Source organism: Lutra lutra, chromosome 2 (genome assembly GCF_902655055.1).
Source record: "Lutra lutra chromosome 2, mLutLut1.2, whole genome shotgun sequence".
In the NCBI taxonomy this organism is placed as follows: domain Eukaryota; kingdom Metazoa; phylum Chordata; class Mammalia; order Carnivora; family Mustelidae; genus Lutra; species Lutra lutra.
Genome location: NC_062279.1, coordinates 61,158,619 through 61,178,446, shown reverse-complemented (window position 1 = coordinate 61,178,446; position 19,828 = coordinate 61,158,619). Strand labels below are relative to the sequence as shown.

At 39.2% G+C, this 19,828-nt stretch overlaps 1 protein-coding gene and 1 pseudogene across 1 annotated transcript in view; one reads left to right on the top strand and one right to left on the bottom strand.

The window, feature by feature from the left end:
• Positions 1-4,367, bottom strand: part of HHIP (hedgehog interacting protein) — a 94,248-nt gene extending 89,881 nt beyond the window's left edge. The window contains exon 1 of the mRNA XM_047717553.1: positions 3,514-4,367. Within this exon, the coding sequence (XP_047573509.1) occupies positions 3,514-3,792 (279 nt within the window). The 5' untranslated portion in view covers positions 3,793-4,367. The remainder of the gene's footprint in view (positions 1-3,513) is intronic.
• On the top strand, positions 4,271-7,758 carry LOC125092998 (homeobox protein Hox-D11-like; annotated as a pseudogene).
• Positions 7,759-19,828: the final 12,070 nt, after the last annotated feature.

The window sequence follows — 19,828 nt, the reverse complement described above, 5'->3', positions numbered from 1 at the left end:
ATTTCCTGTTTCGATTTTTAAAAGCCATCTATGAAACCATCAAATTATAGTGGTTTAAACTAAATATACTTTGAAAGTCATGTAAAACTTCGAAACATTATTACAGCATGCCTAGTAATGATTGTGGCTGTTGCTGACTAATTTATAACATCTGGCAGGTCATCCTTTAATCTTGAGCCACAAGAAAGGAAAATCCATAGAAGAAAGGTAAGATAAATACTGGAATACACACAGTGGAGCGTGGCCTACAACTATAGCTTATCAACAAATGGTAAAATGGGTGACAGAGACCTTCTGTATTTCTCTTTATTTATCAAGTAACTGAACAAAGAGGATAAAAAGGCACCCACATGGGTTCGATGAGCAGACAAAAGGAGAAAATACATGACAGTATATTAAGATGTCGCCTCAAGATCACTTGGTACACAAAAAGTTATTTCTAAAAATCATATGCCTACAAGGTTGTTCAGCTGTTGGCTAGAACACATGCGTCTCTGGACTATAGTGCTGGATTATGTCATTAAAGAGTTCAGTTTCAATTTTAGGCTAATATGTAAATAGATCATTGTACTAAGGCAGCTGTTAAAGGGACCCCAGGATGAGTTATTTGTTTAGTTGGATGTGTTCAACAATAGCCTTTGTCCCTGAAAGAGCCAGAGCAAACAAATGATTGTAAAAGGGCACACTTGAAAACAATTACTTTTCACCCATTCCTTGACAGCTTTGGCTGTGAAACCACCCAAGGTAGAGAGAGCGTCTAAGCCTCTGTGGCTACAAGTTAAGTTTTAGAAATGGGGGTATTTCAGTTGGCTGCGGATTCAATCTGGCTAATGGGAATTAGATCCTTTTAGCATGTTGTATTTAGGAGCTGCAAAAAAATATTGCCAAGACAATGTAACTTCCTAAATTTTGGCAGTATTTATTTATAATGGTAGTTAATAATCTCGTTACAATATACGAGATTACTAAACTGTACTAAAAAATTAGAATACAAAAGCATAATACCATGGCCAAAGGACTGAACTCAATCTTAGTTCATTACATTAAAGAAAATGTGTTAGTTTGTAAATTTGATTTAATTGCACAGATGAGCATGCTTAATATTCCTACCTTGTTTGCTACTATCTATGAAGTTTCTTCCTGTAGGAGGAAGCTATGCTTGTAGTTTCTTGAAAAGTTGCACAAATCCTTCTTGGGATTTTTTTTTTTTTCATAAACAAAAATGGGTCCGTTCAAATAGCCATCATCTCTCCTGTACACACATTATGAAATAAGACCCTAACATATATTATAAGCCAGAAAGGCTTAGGGGAAAACAGGGAAACACTGAAGTTTATTATAAAATAACATGTTTTAAAAACTATTAAAACTTGAGAACTAACATAGGTCAAGAATGCACATGCACAGCTATATCACTACTCTGTTTTGAACAATTTGAGTATTGTTGGTTTATAAAGCCCTTGTAATGGAACCAGCAAAGTCTAGTGTACCAAATTTAATTCAGACACATTTTCCAAATGAGTAGGGGTTTGTTGGAGATTGGAAGCACGTAAAACGGAAAGGAATGTGGATAGCTAACATGGCAGATTTCTTCCTAAAGAATGATTTCTTAAAAAAAATTTATATAACACCTCTTAAGGGTTATGACTCCCCTCAGTTCCTCCCCCCACTCCTCCAACTCCCCACTCTATTTAGTTAACAAAATTTTCATTTCTCATGCTCCTGGATGAGTTCAGTATTGCAGGGGTCTGCAGATCACTGGGATATTCATAGTGCACATTACACACAGGGAGACTTAATGGCAAATATTTCTAAGCCCTTCTATGAATTTCCTGGTTCTTCTGGTCTCCTGGTAAAACCCTGCAGATAATGTGAATGTAGCTTTTTTTTTTTTTTTTAATTTAATTCAATTACCATACAGGAGCTTAATGACATTGTTTTGAATAAAATGCTGGAATATCTGTTCCCTGAATCTCAGACTACTGCTGCATATGGTAAGAATAAAGAGAGAGTTGCAGCTGAAAACCTGCAGCAAGACAGTTCTCACTCATCTGGGAATAGAGGGAGTTGGACAAATGCTCCCTCAAAAGGCATGAACATTTGGACAGAGCTGGGGACTGAAAGAGAATGATGTTCTCTAGTTTCACCCATTAGTGAACCAACTAACAAACACAATGGTGTTGTTGTTATTCTTTTGCCATAAGCAACAGGACTCTGTGTGTGGGCAACAGTTTAGTGGGGAGGAGGATAAGTCGACCCCTTTTTGTCCTATTGATTTTTTCCTATTTGCATGACTTGAGCAAATTAAATGATGCAATATGGCTTTTTGTTACAAAACAAAGTGAGAGATACCACCCAGACACATATGTTGATTCGTAGGAGCTGTTTACATGAGAATAGAGTGAAATCTACCGTGAACTGAGCATAAAAATTAGATTCAGCCTGGGTATTTTTTTTTTTTTTTTTTTAATGCCTGGGCCAGCAAGACTGAAGCACAAGTTTTCCAAGAGTCTCTCAGACCTTGACAACTGCAGTGTTGTAACAGAGGAATTCTTAATTAAACCTAAAATGGAGAAAGGGAGGGGGAGCAAAGACACCTGATTGTTTATTTCACGTGCAGGGATTGTTAATGACGTGACCCCCCGCCTGCCTTGCAGTACAGTAGAGAGCACACGTTGCTGCATCCCATGACAAGAAAGATGTTGCAAACTCAAAAATAAGCTTGCCTTTACACTCAACCAACATTCTTCCATATTTGTTTAGACTTAAGAACACAAGGAAAGTGTAAATGCCATTACTCCTAAAACCAATTTCTAGAGAAGATGTTCCTAGACAACTCACTGCCATGCAAAGCCCGAATTTACAATGTTTCAAAACATTACAAACCGAGGTGGAGAGAATAGTCTCAGTTTTCGGAGACAAATATGCCCCAGCAAAATCTTTCGCCAGTCTTTCGGGTTCTCAACGGGAGTACCAGGAGTTCCTTTTCGCAGCTTAACTATTGTAATGCAAGACAACCCCCTCTGACGGGGCTGGGGCTCATAAACCAACCATGCTTCAACATCCTTTACGATTCAATCCTCTCCCTGACCGAGCACGTGGAGAAAACTGCACAAATCTTGTTACCCTAGAAAAATAAACCGGAAACCACAGCCACCTTAATTTACAGTTTCACCGCAACCAATGCCCGATTCGATCCAAAACACACTGCTAATCGCGATTCTTTTAAAATATTTACCCAGCCCAGAATGCGGGTACCACAGAAGCTTCTCTTTTCTGAGACCGGCAGTTTTGCACAGCATCCCGACCGCGGACTCTTGGGGGCGGGAGAGCTATCTGCACACCCCAGAGAAACGCACGACCAAATCACACTAGCACTTCAGAAAAGTTACCGGAAAGAACTCTCCGAACAAGTTTCGCCCTCCTCACAGCCACCAGCATTTCTGGAGCCGCGGGGAACCCCCACCTAGCCAGGACGTCAGTCTCGCATCTGTGAGGCGGGTGCGTGCTTACCTTGTTATCCAGGCGCCCCAACCCTGGGCTGTCACTCCGCAGGCAGCAGGACAGACGAGGGTAGAAGCCACCGCACAGCATCTCTCCCCCACTCAGCAGCTCCAACTGGGACATCATCCGCCTATCTCTCCTTTTCAGGCGCTTCGGGGGGTTCCCATTTAGGCACCTTCTCCTCCTCGCTCCGCTCCCTTCACTTCTGTCCCCAAACTTAGCATCTCCTTCAAAGAAGCCCAGAGCCACGGCCAGAAGCAGCAGCTTAAAGGAGAGCATCTTCAGCATCGTCTGCCCGGAGCGGCAGGGGCTCGGCGCAGGAGGATGGGGGGTGGGGGGGGGGAAACGCCACTGCCCAGCAGGGGCACTAGGGCGCAGCTCCAGGAGGAGGCTGCGGGGGACACTCGAGAGGCAGAGAGTGGTGGCGGGGGCGAAAATATGTGGAGCGATGCAACTTTGCAAAAAATAAAAAGATAAGGCGATGGGTCCAATGCCTTAGGGGAGTCCGAGGAGCGAGATAAAGTTGTCCGGATGACACCGTTTGCAGTTGCGCGAGTGTCAGTTGGGTTAGGGGCTTCCTGCTGCGGCTGGGAAGTGGGAGGAGAAGGAGTTGGAAAAGAAGGAAGAAGAAGAGGAAGAGAAGACGGCCACAGAGGTTCACTTGTCCGTGTAACGGGAGTTGTTTAGGTGAGACAGTAGCAGGAACAGAAACGGCGGCGGCGGCAGCGGCGGGGCAGGCGCGGGCAGGGCCAGCGCTGGGCTCGAGATGATGCTGAGGTCTCCTCTGCCGGCGCCTGCAGCTTCTCACACAGCCTCTCATGTTTCGCTCCCTCTTTTCTTCTTCTTTTTAACTAGCGCGCGGGGAGGTGCTGCCACCGCGCGCCCCTTGACGTCACCGCTCCTTGCGCGCCCCCGCCCGAGCCGGGCCGGGGGCGGGGGGGTGGGGAGGGGAGGGGGCGGCCCCAGCGAGAGCGCGTCTCCCCGGCCCGACGGCCTCGCGGCTGCGGCGGGGAGGGGCCGCAGCCCGAGGCGGCGGACGGAGGGGGAGGGCCCGGTGGAGCCCTCGGAGCCAGCCTCGAGGGCGCGGGACCGAGCGCGCCCGCCTCGCCGAGGTGCCCGGCTGGGGGCATCCATGGCCCTGGTCCTTTGGCCCGCGGGCCGGGAGAGACTGAGATCGCTCGCTGGCTCCTCTCTCCTCCCCTCAGCCCCTCCGCACTACCCCTGGGTAAAGGAGGCCAAGCCCAGGCTCGAAGAGCAAGTGAGTAAAAGTGGGCCGCGGGGGGTGAGAAGGGAGGGGCCTCTTCCAGGCCCCCCCGCCCCAACCCTCGGCCCGCCCCTCGCCCCGGGCGGGGGAGGATGCACGGAGTGGGCTGGAGTTGGCGGTAGGTAGTTTTTCGGTCCCTTTCCCGTCTCCCCGCCGCACGGATTCCCCTGCTCCCCGGTGATTTCCAACGTGAAACTCGAGTCGGTAAAGCTCTTCCCTGGGGTCTGATTTAGAGGCGGGGGGACAACTCAAACGCTGAGAGCCGCTGAGTAGGTTAAGACGGTTTGAAGACTATTGGAGAAGTACCCGTCCTTGCTGAAGGTGCTGCGCGCTTCCGAAGTGGCACAAGCGCGTGTGCGTGCGTGAGGTGGGGTGTCGGGTCCCCCAGCCTGGCGGGCGGGCCCCGGACTCCCCTTTCTAGGGACCCACCTGTGCCCTGGAAATCATCTGGGCCCGGCCCGCACCTCCCCGGGACTCAGGAGCGCAGGTTCCTCCCCGCCAGGTGAAGGAAACTGGCCGAGAAATCAGCGTTCATTTTCAAGGGGGGTGGGGGAGGATCCTGGGGAGATTTCCCCGGGGGGGGTGGGGTGGTAAATACAGAGGCTACAGAGGCGTTAGTTCTGGAGGAAGAATTAGTAGCAGGGTTTCGGGCGTGCAGAAGCGGGATGCCCACTGTATCCCGTGTACCTAGATATTAACCTTTCCCCCAGGTAGACAAAGTCTGTGTAAAAATGTTTCTAAAAAGATCTGTACGTTAAGAGTGGTGACTTGACATTTGCGGGATCCCCGCAAGTTGGGGTGAGAAGGAGCCTGTAAGGGACTGCACACAGAACGTGCTTTCTGCCCGTTTGAGTATCTTTAACAGGGGAGCAGATTTTCTGTTAGGATTTTGAAGAGGAGATAAGGCAGATTTCCCATTTTGGCAATGGAAGAATGTTCCCCATATTTGGATTTGCTTCACTTCTCGGACATAAACTTCTCCAAGCTAACGTGAAAGTTGGTGGAGGTGGACAGCGGATTAAACGAATTACTGTTATTAAAGTGGCCGCAGTGGCTAGATAAGGCTTCTCCTTGCCCCTTTCGATTTCTGGACCCTAATTTACTAGTGGAGTGAGGATTTTCCCCAAAGAGGTGACCGATTAGAATAACTGAAAAAAATCTGCTGCGATATTTGGTCCAGTACTGAGCTCAGTGTAGGTCGGGGATGGCATGCTTACCATTTCTCTCAGGGGCTCTTGTATACGCATGACTTTTTAATGTGTGTGATCGCAGATGCTACTTCTGATCCCACAGACTGCTTTATCTGACGTTCTTCCTGCATTGAGGACTTTTAATATAAAATAAATCATAGAGGGGCGCCTGGGTGGCTCAGTGGGTTAAGCCGCTGCCTTGGGCTCAGGTCATGATCTCAGGGTCCTGGGATCGAGTCCCGCATTGGGCTCTCTGCTCAGCAGGGAGCCTGCTTCCCTCTCTCTCTCTCTGCCTGCTTCTCTGTCTACTTGTGATCTCTTTGTCAAATAAATAAATAAAATCTTAAAAAAAATTATAGAGCTATAAGGACTTAAGACTTTAAACTCTCATTTAATAAACAGGAGAAGACAGATTCCATCCAGATTAAGTCACTTGCACAATCTCAAGTAATTAGGTAGCCCTACAACCAGGACTCAGGGATCCCATCTACGCTGTTTTCCACTATCCAATCCTTTATTCACAAATAACCAGTTTTATGTTCAATTTCCAAAATAAAAATCATTAAAAAAAAATTATATTTCGGTGGTTTGAGCTCCCACTCCAAATGATGAATTCATCTTAGTAGTTTTGGAACAGGCCTTCCTTCCTTATGGTTTGTACTCCGAGACAAGGACATTGAAAAGTTAATTTTAGTTTTAAAAAATAATGTGGCTCTAAAAATCTGTGACCCTATGTTTTAAGAAATAGATTTATAAAAGATTACTGAAATAAGATAAACATGTTCTTTCTTGATACATGGGAGCTAGAATTGATCCCGTATGTTGTTAGTCATGACAGTCAATAAATCAGATCACTGATGAAATAGCAGAGTTTATTCTCAGTGCCACTGATATAATTTCCAAAAAGTCACTAAGCAGTGCTATAAAAGGGAACTAACTTCTTCTTCTTCTTCTTTTTTTTTTTCCAGAGGGAAATTGCACAGCTCACCTAGAGCCAGCTTGACAGCATAATTTTTAGGACTCAAGAATCAGCATTGATTTATTTAAGATTAAGCCTTGAGAGTCCACTTGATCGTGGCACATCATGTACACACTTGAACATGGAAATGATCTTCCCTCAAGGAGATCTCTCTCTTCAGAGAAGTGGTTCCAAGAAGAAGAGACCCCCTATCTGACCAAACTCAGCCAGACAAATTTAATCAGTGTTTTTGAGCAAAGAGTAAAGGTGTACAAGGGTGGCCTGATCATCCCTTTCTGCTTGCATCACCACTGAGCAGCCCCCTCCAGGATGGCCACCTACAAGCAGGTTGTGCCTTGTACCAGGGCACCTGGCTGGGACAGCCAATCCAGAGCTGAAGTCCTGCCAGGCTCCAATCACCAAGCCAGGTTTTTGGGTCCGTGGTTGTGTCTACTCAGACGATGTGGCTCCTTTCCTAAGTTGTACCAATGCACCCTGTATGGGTGAGGGGCAATTCTGACCATCCCCATACCATATCCCAGTTCTACCTAGGATTCCTTACCTCAGATGGAATGAAGATTCTCATGAACAGATTAGGTTTGTTGTAAAAGATGAAATTTTTGAACCAAATTGAAATTAATTTCATAGATAAAGCTCAAAATATTACTATGGATGTGAATTATGTTTGTGCATATTTATATATGCATGTATATATTGCTATGGATATAAAATATGTTTGTATGTATTTATATCTATATATAGTTATGTGGATACACATTTTTATGTATCAGAAATTAGCACAACTTAAACTTAGTAAATGTTGAAATTAAAACTATTTTGGGTATCGGAGTCAGTTTTATATATGAATTTCTGGTCTCATCACAGAAATATATATTGTTATATTTCAACAAATATATATTAAGTGCTAGGCACTGTGGTGAGCAGTATGTATACAGTAATGACAAATAATACATCTGCTTCTAGGTAGTTTATTATCTAGCAAGGAGGACAAATGATAAGGTCACAGAATAACTTATAATTTTATAAATTGTGCTAAGGACTGTGAAACACATGCCAAGACAGAGAATAACAAGGCACACTTATTTCAGATTAAGTGACTGGAAAAAGTCTGTCTGTGAAAATGACATTTTAGTTGAGACTTGAGCTCAGTTGGAACGAGTTTATGGTGTAACTCCATAACGTTTAAAGTAGAGAAGCATTTGAATTCAGACTAGAATATGAGACATTTAAGGGAAGGCACAGAATAAAGAGGTAAATAAGGAGAGAGGTTAAATAATAGTGTAGTTTATAAACTAGGTAACTAATGAAGTTATATTCATGTATTTGTCCTGTCCTTTTGCAAATACCTAATCCTCATTGATCTTTGTCTCTCTCTTTAAATCCTTGGTTTTTACTCAACTTCTAGGGCTTATTGTAGTTTGAATGGACATGATAATGGCCATTGCATCTTACCTAACCAGCACTTAGGTGTGATGTTTTTGTTTTCATTTGTGCATTGTTGGTAACTGTCTTTCATTCATCGGAGTTAAATATCCATGAGGTTTTAAGCTCTACGAGGGCAGGAATTACATTTCCTTCTTGTTTGGCTCTCCCAGCAAAGACTCTTAAAGACCAGAAATTCATATATAAAACTGACTCCGATACCCAAAATAGTTTTAATTTCAACATTTACTAAGTTTAAGTTGTGCTAATTTCTGATACATAAAAATGTGTATCCACATAACTATATATAGATATAAATACATACAAACATATTTTATATCCATAGCAATATATACATGCATATATAAATATGCACAATTCACCATTCTACGCATAATGTACCCTACACCAGCCTCATCACGCAATGACCAGTCTGTCCATAAATTCTGCTGACAGCCCAGTCTGGCTTGACTTAATACTTTTAAAGTTTAAAATGGAGAAAATATTTGCATTATAAAAAAATTTCAATTGTTAAACAGAAGGGAACACACAACTTAAGGTGCCCATGGTGAAAGAATTTCTGGAGATGTTGCTACAAAGTGTGGCTCCACTGAGGAAAGGCAGCCAACAAAGCCAAAGAAGAATCACACATCTTTAAAATGAAGACTCTTTATAGTTCAAGGGTAGGGCTGCTGGTAAGGGTTTTGCTACAGTTATTCAGTCTTCCTTTCAAAAGTTGGCACTTATGTGCCAGACCCTGCTCTGGGCACTGGGGACACAGTAGTGAACAATGATCCTCTCATGGAGCTTGCATGCTTCTGGAGGAGGCTGTAAATAACAAACGGATACAAAGTATGCCAGGAGGTGATGCCTGCTATGAAGGAAAGGATCATGGGGCAAGAGAAGGCAGGAGTTGTGAGAAATAATACTTTTGTATACATTGTGAGCAAAGATGTCTCCAGAGGTATGGGCAGAGACTTGAAGTAGTAAGCCGCATGCATGCAGTTGTCTATAAGCATAGGGAACAGCAAGTCAGAGGCCATGAAGCAAGCATGCTTGGTATGTCTTAGGATTAGCAAAGAGACCAGTGTGGCTGGAACAGAGTGGGTGACAGAGGAAATGAAGAGAAACGCTGGCAGAGAAGTAGCCAGGGGCAGGGCACAGATTGCATAGGATTTTGTAAGCTCTGTTTCAGATTTTGGCTTTCACTCTGAATGAATGATTATCACTGGGGGTTCTTGCCAAAAGTAAAGAAACTACCAGTTATTTCCTATATCCACAGAGTGAATTAAATATAAAGCATTGGTTAAATGGGTGTCAGGAAACTGAAAAAAGCAAAAAGGGAACACAAGGAAAGCAGTAATGGCAGGGAGCTGCTCCCATCCGTTGGGACTGAGGAACAGAAGAGGAATTGGTGTTATCAAAACTAGAAGCTGACTGAGAGCCTCGAGGCACCTCAGAGAGGGGTGCAGCCTAGCTTAGGGTGGGTACTCTCCAGCATGAGGAAATGAAGTTGATTATGGGAATGCTAGAAGAAAGCTGGAGACCGGAACCACGTGCCACTGATAGGATGTATTTGTTTTCTAAGGCTGCCATTACAAAGTACCATAAACAAGGCGGTTTAAAACAACAGAAATGTACTCCCTCACAAGCTCCGGAGGCTATGAGTCTGAAATCAAAGTGTCAGCAGGGTTGGTTCCTTCTGAGGGGTATGAGGGAGGATCTTTTCTGTTTGTCTCCTAGTTCTGGTAGTCTCAGGAGTTCCTTTCCTTGGTTTGTAGATGGACTTCCCTTTATGTCTTCATATCATACCCCTATGTCCATATCTGTCTATGTGTCCATATTTCCCCTTTATATAAAGACACCAATTCTTGGATTAAGGTCCACCTCATCTTGATCATCTGCAAAGACTTCATTTTCAAATAAGGTCACATTCATAGATACCGAGGATTAGGACTTTAATTTTTTTTTTTTAATTTTAAAATTTTTTCATAAAAGTATACTGTATTATTTGCCCCAGGGACATAGGTCCGTGAATCTCCAGGTTTACACACTTCACAGCACTCACCATAGCACATACCCTCCCCAATTGGACTTTAATTTCTTTTGGGGGGCACTATTTAATGCATAACACAAGGTAAGGAGTCATTGCTAGGGTGATGCAGACAAGAACAGCAAGATAAAAAGAAGGAACAAGTCCCTTCTGCTATCCTTTTGCTTCCTGTCCTCACATGCAGTCGAATAGCAGTGTGTCACTTCTCACTCCCCCCAAACTTAGCTACTGATACAGCCTATTATTGACTGGAAACCTGACCTAAAACATAAACATTCAATTAGCACATATTTTGTATGTTATATGTATTAAATGCTATACTAGAGAAAAGAAAATGTTATGGAGAAGATCATGAACAAGAGAACAGATAACACTGTACTGCTTTTATTGAAGAAAATCTGCATATAAGTGGACCTGCACAGTTTCAACCCATGTTGTTCAAGGGTCAACTGCATTGCATTGTTACCCTTTTATTCTATAGAATCTGTAGTAATGTCATCTCTCTCATTTCTGACATTGATAATTTGTGTCTTCTGCCTTGCTTCTTGATCCATGTGGCTCAAAGTTTATCAATTTTATTGGTTTTCTCAAAGAACCAGATTTGGGGTTCATTGATTTTCTCTTTTGTTTTTTGTTTTTTATTTAGCTGACTTCCCCTTTGATCTTTATTGTTTACTCTGTTTTGCTTACTTTGGGTTTCATTTGCTCTGATTTTGCTAGTTGCTTAAGATGGAAGCTGAGGTCATTAATTTGGGACCTTTCTTTTTCTCTAATGTAGGCACTTAGCACTATACATTTTCCCTTTTGTACTGCTTTAGCCACATTCTACAAATTTTGAAATGCTATATTTTCAGTTTCAATCAATTCAAAATACTTTCTAATTTTTCCTTTGACTTATTTGATTCAGACGTTTATTTGAAGTGTTTTATTTAGTTTTCAAATACTTGAGGATATTTTTGAGGCCTTTCTCTCATTGATTCTAATTCAATTACATTGTAGCCAGACAGTATAAGGTAAATGAACTCCTTCTTTAAAAAAAAACTCTGATACTTTTTATAGGTAGGAAATGGTCCATTTGGGTAAACATTCCATGTGAAATTGAAACAATGTATATTTTGCGTGGGGTGTTCCATAAGCGTTGATCAGGTTGATTTGGTAGGTAGTGTTGTTCAGTCTTCATCTCTTCACTAGTTTTCTTTCTACTTGTTCTGTCAGTTATTGAGAGACAGAAATAATGACATCTTTGACTATGGTAAGGACTTTTCTGTTTCTTTTTACAGTCCTATCAGTCTTTGTTTCATGTGTTTTCAAGTTCTGTTAATTGGCTATGTAAACATTAAAGATGGTTATGTCTTCCTGATAAATTGTCTATTTTGTCATTATGAAATGTTCTTCTTCACCCTTAGGAATGATCTTTGCTCTAATATCTATTTTGTTACTAATATAAACACTCTTTTTTCCTTTTGATTAGTGTTAACAGATTTTTGTCCATGCTATTTTTAATTTATTTCTGTCTTTATATTTAAAGTGCATTTATTGTAGGTAGCATATAGTTAGTTGGGTTTTGTTTATTTTTGCCAATATGACAAGCTATGACTTTTAACTGAAGTATTCAGGCCCTTTACATTTGGTGTAAGTACTGATCCATTTTGGTTTAAAGTCCTTTACCTTACTATTTGTTCTTTTATTTGTTCTGTCTTTTCTTTATTTGCTTGTTATTCTTTTTCTCCTTTTTTAGATTATTTTTATTCTACTCTCTGTTAATGGCTGAGTAGCTATAACTTTTTATTTTTTGTATGTGTTTACTATAGTGTTTGGAATATCTTTAGTTTACATAGTTTATCTCAAGTTAATATTATACCACTTTATGTATAATATAAGAACCTTAACAGTATACATTAATTTCCTCTCCTCAGCCTTAGTACAGAATCTCTATATATGTTATCATTCATGGTATATATTAGTATTTTTGTTAGACAGATGCCTATTTTATTAGGGAGATTTGAAAATAAGAATAAAAGTTTTTTATTTCCATACACATACCATTTCCGATGTTCTTCATTCCTTAGCATAGATCCAGATTTGTATCTGCTATGATTTTCCTTCTGCCTAAACAACATGTGTTAACAGTTTTTGTAATAAGGGCCTGATTGTGATTTTATTTTTATTTTTGGGATGTCTGCAAAAGTCTTTCTTGTGCCTTGGTTTTTGAGAGATATTTTTGCTGGGTATAGAATTTTAGGTTGACAGTTCCACCTCCCACTGCCAATACTTTAAAGATGTTGCTCTATTACCTTAATTATATTTTTCCAATAAGAACTTGTTCTCGTTCTTATTTCATTTTTGTTTTTATTGTTGTTAGTGTTGTTTTGTCTTTTTTCCCCCTCTGGTTCCTTGTCACATTTCCCCCTTTTTAGTGGATTTAAGTCCTTTAATTTTAACATACCTTGGTGAGGTTTTCTTCATGGTTCTTGTGTTTGGAATTTGTTGAGATTCTTGGATTTATGGATCTATAGTTCTCATCAAATTTGGAAAAAATTTTGTCCATTATGTCTTCCAATATCCACCCCCCTTCGAGGATCTTAAATACATGTCTATTAGGCCAGTTGTGTTCTACAGGTTACTGAAGCTCTCTTTATTTTATTTTATAGTCTTTATTCTCTCTGTACCTTATTTTAGATAGATGCTATATATTTAAGTTTGCGAGTCTTTAATTCTACAATGTCTAAATTGCTGTTTATCCTATCTCAGGTATTTTTTTATTTCAAGCATTATATTTTTCATCTCCAAAAGTTCAGTTTGGGCCTTTTAAAAATCTTTCAAGTTTTTATTTTACCTACTCAGTCCTTCCTCTACATTCTTGAACATATGAAATATAGTCACAGTAACTGTTTTGATGTCCTTGTTTGACAATTCTATCATCTATGCCAGTTCTGGGACTGTGTTTATTTACTGATTTTTGTCTTTATTACAGTTTATATTACCCAACTTCTTTGCATGCCTGATAATTTTTTATTTAATTCCAAACATTGTGATTTTTAACTTGTTAGATGCTTAATATTCCTATAAATATTCCTGAGCTTTGCTGTGAAGTGCAGTTAAATGACTTGACAATCGTTTGATTTTTTTTTTAAACTTGCTTTTAAACATTGTAATGTAAAATCAGAATTATCTTTAATCTAAGGCTAATTTTCTCCACTACTGAAGTGATATCATTGTAAATGCTCTTCCTGATTTTCCTTTCATTATGAGGTTTTCCTCTGTGGCTGTTTGGAACATGAACTATTCTTGGATGTGTCTGATTTCTGTGTATTTGCTCCTTTCAAGTGGTTCTGTCCCTTTCTTAGGCAAGTTGTCCATAGTCATATGCTACTAAAAACTCAACTGAAAACTTGAGGGGTGTTCTCCGTGGATCTCCATAGCTCTCTTTCTGTGCAGCTGTCTCCTCTCTGGGACTTGGCTTTTTGAACTCCACTGCTCAGCCTCTCTAGACTCCATGTGTCTCTTCTGTCAACTCAAGGTTACTGCCTGGTTCTGTTTGGATTCCCCTCCCTGCACCGCAGCCTGGAAAATCTGTCTGGACTGTATGCTGGGACAGTCTTGGGCTTACCTTGCTTGATCTCCCTCTCTCGGGGTCAACATTCTCTACTTACTTAGCTGATATACAGTGCCTGAATATCTTGTCCAGTGTTTTAGTTTTCATGGTTATAACATTATAATATTAACTGTTTAGTTGTTTCAGATGGTGTGGTAAATCTGCTCCCTGTTACTCTATCTTGGCCAAAGCAGGCATCCTACAGTATCTTTTTTTTTTTTTTTTTTTTTTTTTTTTGGTGACTAAGTTTTTGATGATGAATTCGATTTCTTTAAGGATTCAGGAAACAATAGTAACCAAGCCAGTGGGGGTATTCATTTCAGTTTCTTATTGCCAGCCTATGTTCATGTCTTCCTGCCTCCTTAGACCAATAGCTTCGTATAATCTATACCTTCATGAAGTAGTTGGCAAGAGTTTATTTTAGTCTTTTTCCATTTTCATTCTTCATTTAGGTAATGATCCTAACTACATTTCCCCTTCTTCACATCCTTTTGTTTTCAGACCCATGTCAGACCTTCTTCCTGGCTTTGCTATTACCCTGGGGAAACCTGACTCTCAGAATGTTTTTCCCTCATGCTCCAACAGTAACAGTTACTTATTTTGTTTATGCTAAACAGTGTATTAAATTTATTTAGAAAATACCCCCCCAAAAAAACCTTCTTCTACTTTTATTTTTTTGGCCTAGAGGGTAACACCTGGCTGCTCTGTATTCTGAATATAAGGATGGGGAAATAGAAGCAGACTTTCAATACATGCTCCTGTTTTTAGCCCTCTGTTGTACTCTGCTGCTCATCACCCTGGTGTCCCTGAGTCAATAACCCCTCCTAAGCTCTGACAGGCAGAATGCCTCTGTCCTTGGCTGCAAACTCTTTGTATTTATTCTGGGCTGTGTCTTTTCCTAGCCTGCTTCACCTCTCTCACTTTCCACCTCACAGAACTCTGTTGAAATAGATCCTCCATTGATAAACTCCCTCATGTCCTTCTCCCTGCTCTGTTTACCCCTTCCCTTTTAAACTGATATATTCTGATTTTAATGGGATCTGAAGAACGAGGGGAAATTAATTCCTATGCTCAGTTTGTAATCTTGAATCTGCATGGATTGCTATTTAGTTACTAAAGCTAAGAATTAATTTCTGGAACTTACATTTAATTCTTTAATTGACACTACTGACCAATTCCTTTCCCTGAAGCTGGACTTTCCTTATTTTAGTAACTCTAGTCTCAACTGATTTTTCTCCTATTTATCTGGATACTAATCCTTAGTCTTCACTTCCTTTCTACATCTCTTTACATGTTTTTATACCCTAGACTTATATTCTTGACCTTCTTCTCCGCTTAGTGTTCCTATTGAACACTCGTACTTTGATATCTCCTGGTATTTCAAACTTAGCATACCCCAAAACAAACTTGTCAATGTCCCTTCTAAATCTGCTCCTCACTTATACCTTCTGCCTTGATGAACGGTACTTCCATACTTCTAATCACCAAGCCAGAAATTTAGAAGCCTCCCCCTTTCAGATATAATTGGCTGTCATGTCCTGCCTGTAACATCTCCAAAGTATTCACTTATTTCTATCCTCTCACCTTCTCCTTCTTTTATTTCTCTTATTCTTAATTTTTATTATAGGAAAATTTAAACATAGTAAAATGTACCTATCACTCAGTTTCAACAATTACCGACATTTGTCTAATCTTGTTTTATCTCTATTCCCTTCTTATTTTGTCCTTTCACTGGATTATTTTGAAAAAAGTTCCAGGTGTCATATCATTCATCAGTAAAAACTTCAGTATTCATTTGTAAGAGGAAAATAGTTTTAAAACATGGGCACAACTTTATAATCATAAAATAATTGCAATTCCTTAATAATATATTTATATATCCAGTAAATGTTTATATTTTCTTGGTTATCTCATAATTTCTTGTTTTTACAGTAGATTGGCTCAAATCTGGAACTAAGCAAGAACCACACATTGCATTTGGTTGATTTTTCTTAATTGAGTCTCATTTAGTTTAGAGGTTCTTCCAACTTTTTGTTTTTACTTTCCATTTGTTTGCTGAATGAATCAGGTCATTATCCTATAGAATTTCCCACATTGCGGATTTTTCTGATTGTATCCTCATGGTTTCTTTAAAGCTCCTTCTCTATCACTGTATTTTCTATAAACTCATATTTAGATCTAGAAGCTTGATTAGAATTTTTGTGAGAATGCTCTATAGATGGTTCCTATTTCATCATCTCAGGGGGCATATAATATACAAATTTCTGGTGGCTTAGTGTGTTATACTAATCCAGCCATTAAAAAAAAAAAACCTATAACCTTTCATCTAGTGGTTTTAATAGCTATTGATGAGTATTGCCTAGGTCCATTATTTATCAAGATCCTATCATTTCTTTTAAAAGATTTTATTTTTATTTGTTTGGCAGACAGAGATCACAAGTAGGCAGAGAGGCAGGCAGAAAGAGAGAGGAAGCAGGCTCCCCGCTGAGCAGAGAGCCCTATGCGGGGCTCAATCCCAGGACCCTGAGATCATGACTTGAGCTGAAGGCAGAGGCTTTAACCCACTGAGCCACCCAGGTGCCCCAAGAGCCTATCATTTCTTACCAGATTTATTGCAACAATTTCTTAAGGTTTCCACACCTATAATTTCTTTCCCTAACTTGACCTCATTATATCCATTGCCACTAAATGGATTTTTGTACATTGCAAATAATTTCATATGATTCCCTGGATAAAAATTTTTTTTAAAGATTTTATTTATTTACTTGAGAGAGAGAGCATGAGAAGGGAGAGGGTCAGAGGGAGAAGCAGACTCCCTGCTGAGCAGGGAGCCCGATGTGGGACTTGAACGGAGGACTCCAGGATCATGACCTGAGTTTAACCAACTGAGCCACCCAGGCGCCCCCCTGGATAAAAGTCTTCAGTAGATTTTTAGTGAATTCAGAATAGAATCTAAAATCTGTAGTAAGATATACAAAAGCCTTTACCTCTGGTCCCTGTTCCACTTATATTCCATTTATTTAATTTATTCATAATTCATTGTAGTTATTTTGTTATATATAATTCATTGTAAAACAACTTTCAAAAACCACATATTAATTAGGCCTTCCTGCTTATACATTACATATTATATTTCCTTATTCAATTCAACCGAATAAAATTTTATTGCTCTATGTAAATTCCATAAGAGCAGGAACACTAATTGGCAGATGATATTTCCATGAGTTTCTTTACAAATAGTTGACCTTTACTAAAAATGTACAATTGGTCCTTAATCATGCCTGAGTCACTGATGGAATGATGGAATCGTGTCTGGATCAGATGGATGCCATCTGCAGCATTCACTGCACTTAGCCACAGCTACAGGGACCGTGATCTGCCATTATCACCTAACCTCTTCCATGTAGCCAGCTCCACATCTAAAATGTGCTTCTGAGTCTCTGGTGACTTTGCTGATGTGCCTTTGAAAAGCCTCCATTCACTGATTTGCTCTCTGCTCATTGACTGGAGTAGGTCTCAGAGAGAAGGACTAAATTAGAGTGGAGATCCCTGGGAGCCTGAGGGAGTTCTTGTGTAGAAACAGGAGGGTTTTTTTTTGTGTAGATTTCTCATGATGGCTAGCAGTTGTGTCCCTTGGAATCAAGTGTTATCGATTCAAACTTATTTTTAAAAAGTAGCTTTATTTAACAGCAGTGACTTTAAACTGTTATTTTTACAGGTATATGCTAGGGTTTTTCTTTAGTAAATGTCAGTTTCTTATAATACCTGAATCAGCCGCAGTGGTACAATTTGCTAATACGTTTTACTTCTATGGAATTGGAAGGGTGAGCTAATGGGACCAGAGGGTGTTCAGAAATGGTACTTAATTATAAAATAATGGAAAATAGTCTACATCATGAAATTACCTCATAAACAGAATGATTACAACTGAGATGATTCAGTAATTAATGATTACATCAAGGAAATTAACTCATTTGTATCTTAGCCCTACGTAAATGATGTGAGAAAATATATAATACCTTAACTATGTAGACAATTAATAAAATATGGAAGACATTATAAATTCACAGAATTGAAAGCCCACACAGCTATAGAATTAATTATTTTTGTGTGTATTAGGTATTTTGGAAACTAAGCATTAATTTTCTGGCTTTGATTCATATCAAGACCACCCTGTAGCAAAATTTAATTCCTCAATGAGTATGTATTTATCATTTAGCTAAATGTTTGGCAACTAAGCCACCAAAACAACATATGCAAATGAATGTTTGCTAATGATTGAATGAAAACATGCTCTATTTCTAGATATGTTTAATTGAAGAGTAATATAAAAATACTCAGACTTACTTATTCAAAACTGGCTAACTCAATCAAGATGAAGAACTAATCTTCAAAGATATCAAGCTGTGTACAATTTTGTCAGTTTGACAATCTGGCAAAACATTTCTTTGGAAATATGAAATATAGGTCCAATATGAATCTAATTAAATCAAACTTAAATATATGATCATTTAAACATTTTCAAAAAAACCATTTAAAGCATTATTTATCTTACAAATAATTGTCCTGGAGAAAATTTATGTTACAGAAACTTTTATTGTGTAGTTTAAAATGTGGATTTGCAGTTGTCTTGTGGTTATTGGTCTGGATGGGGACAGATACATCTGTAAAAGAATGTTCTGACTAAAATGAAAAGTTAGCATTTAAATTTTAGGGCCAAAGAAATCATTACATCTAAGGCAAGAATATATCAAAATTTGATAGAATGTGATATAGTTAAAAAATTATTTGTGTGGGGTGGTTTGAGACCACAAATTTGGCCTTATTCTAAAATTCATGAGTTGCACATATCCTTTTATTTTCAAAATGAGTGGCTTACTCATCAAAGAAATTCTTCAGTTCCTTGTTGGAAATATGTCTAAATTTTATGTCCTGGCCAAGGGCATAAAGTTCTGCAAAATTTTCATTTCTTAATAATTATAAACACCTGGGCATTTTGTAGACATTACAGATATTTTTACATGCACAAATTTAGAATAAATGTTGGATAAGAAAGAAAGCTTTCTAACTTTAAAATCTATTTGTATTTCATAAGACCATAGGTTCCACAAGATTCAATCTTTTGGTGTTTTGGTTTGTTTATCTTACATAAAATGTGATTTTTCTATTTAAAATATCTGAACTATATACTCTCAAATATCAACTAGTTTTTGAAATATGTTTGGATATTTTAAGTGTAAATTAACCCAAATGTCAGGATTTCATATCCTTTAAAATGGATGATTTTTTTTTTCCTTTTTTGGTAAAGGAATGGAGAATTGTGGGTTTATTCTTGGGAGCATGAGTTTAAAACATACTGAGCTAGCCCTTATTTTCCAATGAAAAATAATCCTATTTTAATTACCAAATGTACATTTTTATTGATTTTAAAGAATAGCTTAACATGATTTATATGTACCTGAGGAAGAATAATTTTATTTTCATCCTGAAAAAGTGAGTGGCTCTGCTTGTGAAACCCAAAGGCTAGCACTACACATGGAAATAGTCCTAAAATGAAGTCTTTGTTCACAGGTAAAGAAACGTTTAAAGGTGTGTTGAAAAAATAAATAAATAAAAAAAATAAAGGTGTGTTGATCTTGTAAAGTACAGATATTAATTTAGTGTCTCTTTAGGAAAAACTTAAATCCTATTTCTGAAGTTCAGTGTTGCATTCTGTACATTTTTAATCCAGGCTTATCTCATTTCTTTAAAACCTAGGATTTTCCTCTTTCCTCACCTCTGGTGGGATATAATGGAATTTTCCATTTCTTTTGTGCTATTC